The 12,297-nt window shown below is 43.1% G+C and overlaps 1 protein-coding gene across 5 annotated transcripts in view; it reads right to left on the bottom strand.

The window, feature by feature from the left end:
• Positions 1–12,297, bottom strand: part of JAK1 (Janus kinase 1) — a 647,675-nt gene that overhangs the window by 300,179 nt on the left and 335,199 nt on the right. For all 5 annotated transcript variants that reach the window (XM_085602371.1, XM_085602373.1, XM_085602374.1 and 2 more), the window contains one exon: positions 8,527–8,690. In XM_085602371.1, coding sequence (XP_085458497.1) covers positions 8,527–8,690 — 164 coding nt within the window. The remainder of the gene's footprint in view (positions 1–8,526; positions 8,691–12,297) is intronic.

Genomic DNA, 12,297 nt, shown 5'->3' with positions numbered 1-12,297 from the left:
CCTTATGCGCACCACAATCCTAAAACGAGAATCCGATCACAAATCACAGTGTCAATAGAGCTCTTCCAGAATTTAGGATTTTCCTATGTTTAGACTGCCAGGAGAAGCCTGGCGGTCCCAAAGAGGAAACCAAAGAAATAACCGCTACACAATTTAGGATTGTGTACCTATTTAGGTTTAAGGGGCAGTTTGTAACTCATGCTATCCAGTGACAAACAAAAACACAAGCATTGCTCTAGTTTCCGCACCCTTTCCCAAAATACTGAATTCCCAAAGAAAGGCCGTCTTTTAGAGTTTGGTGTATGTGGATTATCAACCGAAAACCAGAACATGTTGATCCATCACCCCAGCACTATTTACAGCTAGGGAAAGCGACAGGTTTCCAGCAATGGAGGCTAAACAAGGCTCTGCCAAGCGACAGGTTTCCAGCAATGGAGGCTAAACAAGGCTCTGCCAGGTTCCCAGCAATGGAGGCTAAACAAGGCTCTGCCAGCAGAAGTCTTTGACTGACGGCCCAATAGGCGGTCAGTCACTGTACATCCGACCTTCCAAACTATTTATGGTAGATGGTCAGACGTAAATCTTTACGTGTTTAGACTGTCCGGGAAAGCCTGGTGGTTCCAAAGAGGAAACCAAAGAAACAACCCCTCAAAAGATGGGGGAAAAAAAGAGTCCCAGAACATGAGAAACTTTTGTTTTTCATTTTTTAAATAACAAACTCCCACCTTGGGACTTTGATTTGAAACCCAAAAAACGTTACCATGTGTGAGAAAGTGGCTCTGTATATACTGTTCCTTAATAGGTACATGGTGTACAGAGTCCACAGTCCCCCAGGGTTTGACAGAAGTTAAAGTTAGATATAACCTTACTCTCTAAAGTGGTAGCTTGGTCGAGCAGTAAGGCAGTATCAGAGGACAGTGTAAAGCATTTGTTGTACACAGTCAGCAAATGGTCTCACACACTCAATAACTGAACTCTAGGCCAATGGTTTATATATTAAAAATATATATGCTCGTTTTATTTTAGAACCAACACTTGGATTTAAAATATACTTTCTCAGGATGAGATGTTTCATATAAATACTTTTGCAATATGCAATTGGTTTTTGTAAACAGTCACAAGTGGTTGCAATAGTCAACTCTATTTTAAACACAACAAGGCATTGAGCTCAATGATAAATTCAAGTTATTTGTAACAGATTACTTTTTAGATTACTTTTGGAATTCCAGGACTGGATCCTAGATTCAGTCCTGGGTCAGTACTCAGAATCAAGTGATGAGTCGACTTAAGTACTGTAATGATTTTTAAACAATATTTAGCTATTTTAAAAGTTGACACTTAGAAAATATTTCAGAGAAAACAGTCAATGATTCCCTATGGAAGAAAATTAAAGTTGCAGGTACAGTATGTTCTAGTTACTTTTGTAATACAGTACTGGGTGCCTAGACTCAGCACTGGGACCTTTATCAAAAACAGGTAAGTAATTACGTTTTCAGATATTATACGATTTTTGAAGAATATTTAAAGATTGCAGAAATCGACACTTGGAAGAAATTTCACAGAAAAACAGTCAATGGTTTCCTGTGGAAGAAAATTGGGTTACAGGCAAGTACAGTTGTAAGTATTTTTCAGAGTCAGTGCTGGGCACCAAGATCCAGCACTGGGAGCTCACCTAAGAGCAGGTGAGTAATTTCGTTTTCGTTACTCGGCTGATTTTTGGTGAATATTTTAAGATTTTAAAAGTCCACACTTAGAGGAAAAAGCCAGCCAATGTTACCCTATGAGGAAAATAGAGTTATCGGTTTCAGGGTAAGTACTCGACTGGCAGAGTTGAGGTTCTGGGCATAGACTCAGGGGTCCCCCAGGGTCAGGTAGGTACAGTTAGTTCACCCTCAGCGACTCTAGGGCGGCCGGGTGCAGAGAGAGTTAGGCCCAATGTTATCCTATGAGGGATAGGGGGGCCTTGGTTGGTGGCTGCTGACTGGCAAGCCACGCGGCTGTGGGAGCTGGGCTCCTGGTCACTTACTCAGGGCAAGTGGGGAAGTAGGTAGGTGTACCATGTCGACTTTGTTTTTGTCTTGCACCCCAAACACTCAGCCTGCAAAGGCAGTTTGTGTGTGTAAGGGTACAGGGCCTCTAAGGGTGGCACAAGGAGTGCTGCAGCCCTTAGAGGCCTTCCCTGGTCACAAGGCCCTGGGTACCTAGGGTACCATTTACCAGGGGCTGACATGTGGCCAGGGTTTGCCAATTTGGGTTTGGTTTGTTTTAGGGAAGGAACATAGGCCCTGGGCACCTGATTGGCAGGAGCCCAGGGCACACTCAGTCAAAGTACATTCAGCAATTCAGCAAAACGTGGGGGCATACCATGCAAGAAAGATGGCACTTTCTCACACTGTGTGGCTACATTAACATGGTGTCCAGTTTGCAAACTTTTAGTACCTTCAGAGGAGCTGCAGACACTCGGCTGAAGGCACAGAGATCTCTGCGTGCCTAGCAGAGATCTTTAAGTATGGCAGGCGGTCTTCTGCCACATAAGCAGAAGACATCTCTCCACTGGTCTGGTGGACCGGAAGCCATGCTGTGAGTCCTACTGTCACCAAATCACTTTTTTTTTAACTTAATTTTTTTTTTTTTTTTTTAAGTTTGGCCTTTTGTGAAGAGCCCTTAAAGAGGCTGGTAACAGCCGCTAGATGTTCCTAAAGGGACTCCTAGAATGGCGCCCCTTATTTATTGGCAGCATTTATGCCCCCAATACTGAGCAGTTTGACTTCTGGAATACTCTTTCCTCCTCTCTAGCCCATAAAACAGAGTTCCCCTGTATTCTTGGTGGGGACTATAATTGTGCATTAGATTTGTACCTGGATAGGTCCTTCCTCCCACTCCCGGGTGCCCTTCCACATTGTCACACTGCCCAATTACGTACCTGACGCAACAGTGGACTCTCCTGAGCACCAGGTGCACACATAATCCTACCCTTTGACTATACTCATTCTATTCCCCGCCACATGGGCTCCAATGTACGACTGGACCACTTCTTGTATGCAGAGTTGTTTGACTCCCCCTGTGGTAAAGCACTTGAATTCTACAGCACCTTTTCCTCGCAACTTGCATCCAGATTAGTTGCCATGTTTGACGCATCTCTGACTTCGAAAGAACTTCCACCATTGCTTAGGGAGTCTCTCCTGGTCTCAATGCTAAAGCCTGGGAGAGCCCCTGCCCAACCAGCGTCATATCAACCAATTGCCACACTGGGCGCCAATTATAAGATCTTGGGTAAGATATTAGCGGATCGCTAGGCCCAAGTAGTACCTGATCTCATACATCTGGATCAAAATATATTTAGCACAGGTCGCAGTACTTCCCAAAACATATGTCGGCTTTTCCATATACAAGCCTGAGTTAGGGAGCGGCTTGTCTAATTTTTGATCTGGAATAGGCATTATATTCTGTAGCGTGGAACTCTCTCTTTCAAACTGGGACCCAATTTGATGTCGTTCCCGGACTCCTTGCATATATGCGCTTTCTATACACTAACCCGACTTCGAGTGAAGTTAGGACACTTCATATCTGCATAATTTTCTGTGGGTAGGTGAAACCAGCAGGGCTTAGCCCTCTCTCCATTGCTTTTCGTCCTCGCAGTAGAACCATGCGCTATCCAGTTACAAGTGCAGGCTAGGGGAAACCCCTGGAAGACAGGAGGCATGTGGGGTCCATGTATGCTGCTGAAGATCTCCTCCTTTACCCCTACGCGGTATACTCAATGTATTTGCACAGCCTACAGGGCTTCGGGTGAATTGGGAATAATCAGTGATATACCCTCTTCACCCTGATCAGCCACCCCGGTCCATCTCACTGGGCTCTGTGTCCCTGTGATGGCAGGTCGCAGCTTCGCGCTACTTGGGGATCCGCCTTTACCATACCTCTTCGGATATATTTGACAAGAATCTCCTTGTGGCACTACAGGGTATCAAAACACAAATGCAATTCTGGTGCTCACTGCCTCGTTAGGGAAAATTACCCTGGCATAAATGATCATATTATCTCACCTACACTATTTCTTTGCCAATCTTACTGTAGTTCCCCTCACTCCTTTTTTCAAAAGCTCAATTCTCTGCTGAGTGCTCTCATCTGGGGTGGTAGGCGGCGTTGTGTTGTGCTTCGAAAGTGACAGCTCCCACTGGATCGGGGTGCCTTCGAGGCGTATTACCTCACAGCACAGATACAATGGGTGTCATGTTGGACTACCGGGAGAGAACTGGTGCACAGAGAGTGATGACACACCACGCTATCCTTCGCCTCCTTCTACTGAAAACACCGCCTCCCACTTCTCCACCCATACAAGTGGCTGTGGCTTGCACCTGCATGACACGTGCTTACCGCATGTCACACAAACTTCCCGCATATGCCCTTGCCCTGCCCCTGAGAGGACTGACTAAATTCCCTGGGTTCTACACAAAACTTGACCTGACCTCTTGGACCGTCTGCTTAATTCACACGACAGGAGACCTCTTACAAGAAGGACAGTTTATTTCATTTGACCAGCTAGTAACTGTGTATGGCTTGCCTCCTGGGCAATTTCTCTTGCATCGCTGCCTCACACACACTTACCGTACTCTGTGGAGCGCTGCGGTAACTGAACGTGCAACACACCCTGTACTACTGACAATCTTAACCATGGGTTCTGGTCGTCATTAAATCCCTCTGTATTTTTAAGCGACGCAAGGCCCACAAAATACACTTGTGTTTCACCTTTCTGGCACTACTCCTTGCTAAGCGCCCTTGTACCTTAAACTGGCCTTCCCAGACAGCCCCTCCGCTAGGGGCCTTGTTTTCTGCAGTCTGCAGATGGGGTGTGGCAGAAAAGGACGCCCTCCGCTACGAGGAGGTGCGTGGTCAGAGCAAAAGACCCATCTCTCCCCAATGGGCCACTCTACTCTCTGTGTTTACGCACACGTAATGATGACCTCCCCCTATGAAGCCTTACAAGATATTTTCCTATTCACTATTATTTTAACTCCTCCCACCCCACACATAGACATCACTGATTGTACTGTGTGCTTCTAACATGATTATTCATAATGTATTTACACACTGGATTCGCAAGTTTTAAATGTGTTTTTCTTTTCTTTTGTTGTGCCCTGCAATGACTTTGCATGAGGAAGTGTATATGTGACTTATCATACTGTTGATTGTACCTATTTCTTTAAGATCAATAAAAAAATAAAGAGGCTGGTGTGGAAATTAATAATGTCTACGCAGTTATAGGATTTAAATTCCAAGTAGGCTCTTTAATGAGAGCACCTCAAGCAAGTGCAACAGCTTAAGGATCCCAAAGCAACTGATAAGCTCATCACAGCAGCCCAGACAATGACATACTAAAGGCTTCTTTGCATCATAAACACACAGACAAGAAAAGAAAGAAAACCCAACGAATTGGCAACTACATATTGCAAATACCACACACCTTCTTCCTCAACAAAATAAAACAAAACAAATAACTAAAACAAAAATAATCTCTATACAATAATTATCTGCTGTACTTTACAATTCTATTTAGATTCCAAACCCTGCCATCCTCCAATTTTACAGCATTGCGGAAAAGTTTCATGATCTTGAATGGACCCATGGATCTGGAACCCCCCTTGGACATAAGGCTTCTCTTGACCAACACTTGGTCACCTACCAACACATCCAACAATTTGACACCCTTGCGAACATCATAATTCAATTTCCGCTTCTCAACACTTGCCCTTTTCTTTATCATTTCCACCACTCATTGAAGCCCATGACACACACACATCCTTGCCCCACTTGAACCACCCAGGCGACAACAAAGTATTAGCTTTTCGCCCTCTAAACATTTCGAAAGCCACCTCACCGGTGGTGGTGTGTGGAGAAAACCTATGAGCCTGTAGAAAATTCCTAAGGCCATCTTTCCAGTTTCTACCCGCACTCATTTCCCACTGTATGCACTATTTAATACTCCTGTTAAACTTTACCACAGTACCATTGCCTTCTGGATGATCCAGTGAGCCCACTTTGTGCTGAATTCCCTTTTCACACAGAAACTCTCCCATTTCGGCTGACACAAATTGAGGTTCATTGTCCAATAGGATACAGGTGGGAAAACCCTCCCGACTGAAAACATCAGTCATGAACTGAAAAATTCACCCAGTCTCAATACTGCTCAGAATTCCAATTTCAGCCCACCTAGAGAACTGGTCAAGTAGGACCAACAAACAGTTGGAACCTCCCTTTACATCCAATGGTCCAACAATGTCCACAGCCACCATTTCCCAAGGTTTGGATGGAAAATCTCTTTTGCGCATGGGAGGATTCCTAACTTTGTAAACTTTGTCACTATGACGACAATCCAAACACTCTCGGATTCTCCTTTCAATCATCAGATCCATGCCCGCCGACCAATAACTAAGACAAATCCTGGCTTTAGTCTTGCTCATTCCCCGATATACTTCTTCATGTCCAAGATCCACAATCTTTTCTTTCAATGCCACAGGTACTACTGGTCCCAAACCCCTCAAAATCACTCCATCATCACATGACAACTCATCCCTTATCTTCCAGAAGCCAATAATATCCTTTTAACTCTTCATCTCATAATTTCAACTTTCACACATTGCCCTCTTGACACACTGAAGTACAGAATCCCCTTCAACTGCCTCAAGCCACTCCACTTGAGTCACACATCCACTGGTAAAGGTGCATACCTTGACCTTGTCCAAATCATCATCACACCCATCCTCCAAACTAGAACTGAGCCTAGACAAACGGTCAGCAACCCTATCAGAAGACCAGGAACATAGTGCATGTTATAGTTATATCCCTGAAGCCAAACCACCCATTTATACATTCTCATAGAGATCATGTCTAAAACCTTCTCAGAAAAACATCAACCAGGGGCTTGTGGTCCGTGTACACAGCAAATTCCGTATCCCAAATGAAATTTAAACATTTCTTGATAGACCAAAAAACACTTTGAGCTTCCCTCTCAATGGTGGAATACTTTTCTTCAGTACTCCATAAAGACCTAGCTATGTAGGCAATTGGCTTACGTTTCCTCTCATTCCCATTCCACTGCATCAAAACGGCACCCAGACCACTCGTGCTAGTATCCGTCATAATAACACAGGCTCCAGAAGGATCAAAACCCCTGAGATCTTACACATTGGTCAATTCATCCTTGATGCAATCAAACTCCTTCTGGCAATCCACACTCCACTTAAACTCAACACCTCTCTTGAGTAACCTCCTCATGCTTCGAGTCTTGGACACTAAATTGAGAAGAAATTTAGCATGGAATTCCACCATACCCAAGAAAGTAAGAATATCCTCTCTTCTCAGGATTTCTCAACTTCCTCCACCAGATCCTTCTTCAGGAAAAGTCCTTTTTTGTTGACCCTGTGACCCAGGTATTCAATCTCTCTCTTCTTGAAAGCACATTTAGGATGTTTCAATGTGAGACCACTCACACTCAATAACTGACGCCTATGTTCCACGCTGAAATGCTGTGAAATTCCTGATGCCAGTAGTTGCAGACGTATGCACTTGTAGAAATGTAGGCAGCAGCACCATACACAATGAAACTACTATACAAATAGTAAAAATAGTAGACATATGCGTAGAAAATCAAACTGGGTATATGAATTCTAATTTCCAAGTGGAATTCAAGATGAATGAAAATAGTAGTCCATTGAAAAAAAAAAGATGGGGTGCTCTCAGAGCCGCTCGTCGCCAGTGTAGAAATTAATAATGGCCATGCAGTTATATAATTTAAATTCCAAGTAGGTTATTTAATCAGAGCACCCCAAGCAAGTGCAACAGCTTAAGGATCCCAAAGTAACTGAAGAGCTTATCACAGAAGACCAGAACAATGACCTACCAAGAACTTTTTACATTATTAATGCACAGACAAGAAGAGAAAGAAAACTTAACAAGCATTGGCAGCTACATATTGCAAACACTACAGCTGGTACTACTCAGCACCAACCAAGTTACTCTTCTATGTGGCAGGAAGTGACTGCGTGTACAAGGGTCAGCCTCTGAGCATTGACAGTTTGCCAAGAGCTGGACAGGTGGTCATCTTTTTGACAGCCTATTGCTCCTTCTGATTAATTTGTGGATATTTCACCACGTCACGTTTTCTCTCAAAAGCTAGTCTTAGAAACAGAAACCTCAACTTGTTTGCCTGGTAACATGCTAACAGGTGAAAATGGCAGAGAGATCAGCAAAACACATTTTTCAGGGTGAGGAAAATTGCTACATTCTGAGAAAGACTTCTAATGTAAATAGTTTTAAGGAAAATACATCATAACTAGATTGAGACTGAAATGAGCATGTGGGATTCCTCAACCATTACAACGATACTGGACAAACTATTAGTAATATGTCCATTTTAATCTTGCTTACAGAGGGGCAAAGTGACACTATGAAGACCACAGCATTTTGTTAGCCAACTTAATTATTTATTGCAAAGCGTACTGCGGTGAATAAGTAAAACTGTCTTACCTAATCTCCTTTGGAAGGTCTAATAGGGACATTTTCTTTTCGAGGGCATAACAAGATATTGCAAGGACGGCCATGCCAAGGCACTCATTCTCAATCTCATGAACTTCCTGGTCAGTTTTAGGGTCTCGAACAGGGGCCAGCCCTTTTACCAGATCATATTGCCCCTAAAAGAAACAAAAATTGAGTATCAAATCTGAATATTTTTATTTATAATAGTGACATTCTAGAATATTTCTTTCACTGTTATGTAGTAAAACATATACACTGACAGACAACAGCAGTTTTGCATTGGTGTACCACCATGTTTCCCGAATATATGACCAAGTGCTTTTTACCTTGATAAAATGGAGAACTCACGACTCTCGTAGTAGGTGATCATTTGCAAATATTCCTGCGAAAAGCCTGATGTTTAAACTGTACATTTATCCAGAAGGTTTGTCTCATGTACTTGTATCATACTGTATACAAAGTTAAGGTATGTAGAACAACCCACTTGGATGACTACCCGAACCAGAAAAGGGAAAGGAATATACTGCTGAGAAATACAGATGAACTTGAAGCAGATTTGCAATATATATTACACATGTTAGAAAACTGGGCTTCAAAACCGACATGGATTGATAAGCATAATGTGCCGTTTGGCATATTTATTTGCCAAGTAACATGTGTTAAGTTTTTAAGCATCAAGCTTATTTCAGTGCATATATGAGATTCAAGAGAATTGTGTGTTGCTTACTGAACAATCAAAATAATATGCTTGAAATCTATAGCGAATCGGGGTACAGCATAGCATCCTCTCAAATGAGTTTTAATTCTTTCTCTTAAATGAGGTTTAACTCTGTGAAAATTAAAAAGTTTGCATTCTGTAAGTTGCTAGAGTTGCTTAAACACCCATAAACGTTCACTTATGTGCTTAATGGTAGTCATTTGAAAAATGTTTTATGGAAAGTAACACTGCCTGTACTAACAAACTTCCACACATTCCCGGAGATATGGCATAGGTAGGTCTTTTGGATGCAAGAATACTATGCCTGGCAATGCGCCCTCGCGTCACCGAAAGGCAAAGTCTTTCATATCTTAAAAGCACTGGTTTTAACCTGTGGTCCTCGGATCTCTGGGGGTTCGCCATTGTATACAAAATTAAATAATTGAGATTAAAAGTGTATATAAATCAAAAAGCAAAATTGAAAATGTTAAATTGTAAATGCAAAGAAATTTGAAATTGGAGACTAAACATTAAGAGGGTAACCTCAGCTTGATTCGTTAGAGCAGCGCAAGTACAGCAAACAGAATAGAGAAAAGAGGATGGGTGGCCTCAAATGATGCACCAATGAAAACAGGACATATATTAGGAGTGAAAAAGACTGCTAGAAATGGGATTGAGATTGGTTCAGGTATGCGGCCAGGCCAGGCAGGAATCACTACTCTAGTCAGGTTAAGCTAGATACACACTAAAAGATAACCTGTGTTTACCCGCTGGTTGCTTGGCACTGAGCAGTCACCCTTATCTAAAAAGGCAATGTGTAAAGTATTTGTGCAACACACACACACACACAATGAATACACCACTAAAAGACTTTACACAAGTTTAGAAACAAATTATTTTCTAAACAAAATAAGACCAAAAAGACAAGTATCAAATGTGTAGAAGTTGAGATATTGAAGTTTAAAAGAATAAATGCAGTTAAGCACTTAGAAGCAAATAGCGCTAAAAAAGTTCCTTTAGGTTGCGCTGAATCGGGACAAAGTAAAAGTTCGGACCGACTGCGATGGTGCGCTGGCTGGCTACAGGACCCACGCAGGCCCCAGTGAACAAAGTGGTGTCGGTGATGGGCTCTGCGTTTGCTGTCCGTGGGGGTGGCATGTAAGAGAGGGGGGGGTGGAGGAAGGCTGTGCTGGCGATTCCTGCAATGATCGCAGCCAAGAGCAGGGGAAGGGGTGGAGTATTGGGGTGCTGCCAATTCCAGTGACGGCCTCAGATAGGAGCTACACCACTGAGCAACATGCGTCAATGTCGAGGCCCACATGTGCAGGATACATCAATCTTCTCCACGCAGTGAAGGCGATGCGTCAGTTCCGAAGACAGGTGCCAGAGTTAAGAGGCATTGAGAGAAGCACCGGATTCTGCCATGCAATTGAGGGGATGTGTCTATCTCACCAAGCTGCAGCAGCAGCGATATGCTGTCCTATGTGTTGATTTCCGAAGGCAAAGCTCTGGTTCCGATGCAATGCACAGAGTTTACACCGCAACCGTGTCGATGCGTCTGTTCTGCTACATGCAGCCAGGAGTTGCGCCAAGATCAGTGTTTTAAGTATCACGGCCACTTCCAGCGACCTAAGTACAGAAGCAGGGTTAAAGACTTCGATATCCCTGAGTCAGGAGGCAAGCCAGCAAGCCCTTGGAGATCACTTGGAGGGAGTCCAGCTCTTCTTCAGCACAGCAGCAGGGCAACTAACGGAAAAGCAGGCCTTTTAGATAGGCAGTCCAATTGAGTCCTTTAAGGAGCACAGCAGTTTTTCTGGCAGAGCTTAGTTACAAGTCTAGTAGTTTCTGATTTGAGTGGTTCAGAAACCCAGTACTTCTACCCAAAAGTGTCTTTGATGTGGTGGTGACCTCAAAACAGCTCTCTGAAGTGTGCAAGTATCCCTTTCAACCCAGTCTTGTCAGCCAGGCTATCTGTGGGCGGTAATCAGTTCTTTGTGTGGGGACGGGACATAGCCTATTCAAGTGATGAGTTAGCTCCTTACTTGCATTCTACCCAGGCAATGCCACCAGAAATCAGATGTATGTAGATAGGTACTCAGACACAACTATCCTTTCCGTGTTGTAGCTCTCTAGAGAAAAAGCGCAAAGTGTAGCAGTCACCCACCCCAGAAGTATATTGGAGACAGGCTGTCTGGCACACAGAGCAGTCAGTGCAGAGAAGTGTCCACTTTGAAAAAGTTTTTTTTTTTTTTTTTAAATAAAAACCAAACAAGTGTTTCATTTATGTACTTCCACTGTAGCTCATTTGATACATTAATTCACAGTGTTATAAGGAAGTAGGTTGGAGCCCAGTAGGATCACCTGTTTGGTAATTGCCCTTACAGAATACATACATAAATTGTTCTAATTGTGAAGCAGGGGCTATTGTTTAAATTTCACAATTCTTGTGATTACACAGAACCAGAGCTATGCTATGTTTTGCACTATGATGTCTTATATGTAATGTGTAGAGTTTATATGTTTTGTTCAGTGTTGTACATATTGTAAGTGTGTTGCCCCTGTGGTGTAGATATTGATGTATTTATTCAATTAATTAAAATTTGAAATCAAAAATTTCTTTTGAACTTTTTTGTGTGCAAATTAAGAAGACAAAAACAAAAAAAAAACTTACAAATGTGAGAATTAATCATGAAATGATCACAACAATACGGGAGTGTGGTCATCAGGTTTGAATGATAGTGTGAATGAGTACCAAAGGGGTAGGCCTCACAGTAGTGGAAAACGGAATTTGGGGGTTCCCAAGTACCAGGACATGTAAAGATTAAACCCTTCTGTCCTATCTTTTACTAGGGGGTGTAGCTAAACGCCGATCATGGCGGACGCAGAATAGAAGAGCTCCGGAGCCCGGGCACAGATATCCTGCAAAATCGCCGTGTGCGGATCAAAAGCAACCCATCCTGGAGCCCTGAAACCGTAATACTCGCTTCACACAGCTACAACTGAAACGTGGCCTACGCGATCGCTGCCTGAAAAGAGAACGTGAGGCCGAGACCTATGCAGCACCG

The sequence above is a fragment of the Triturus cristatus genome, chromosome 4_2 (genome assembly GCF_964204655.1).
Source record: "Triturus cristatus chromosome 4_2, aTriCri1.1, whole genome shotgun sequence".
In the NCBI taxonomy this organism is placed as follows: domain Eukaryota; kingdom Metazoa; phylum Chordata; class Amphibia; order Caudata; family Salamandridae; genus Triturus; species Triturus cristatus.
This window is presented reverse-complemented; position numbering and strand designations above follow the sequence as displayed.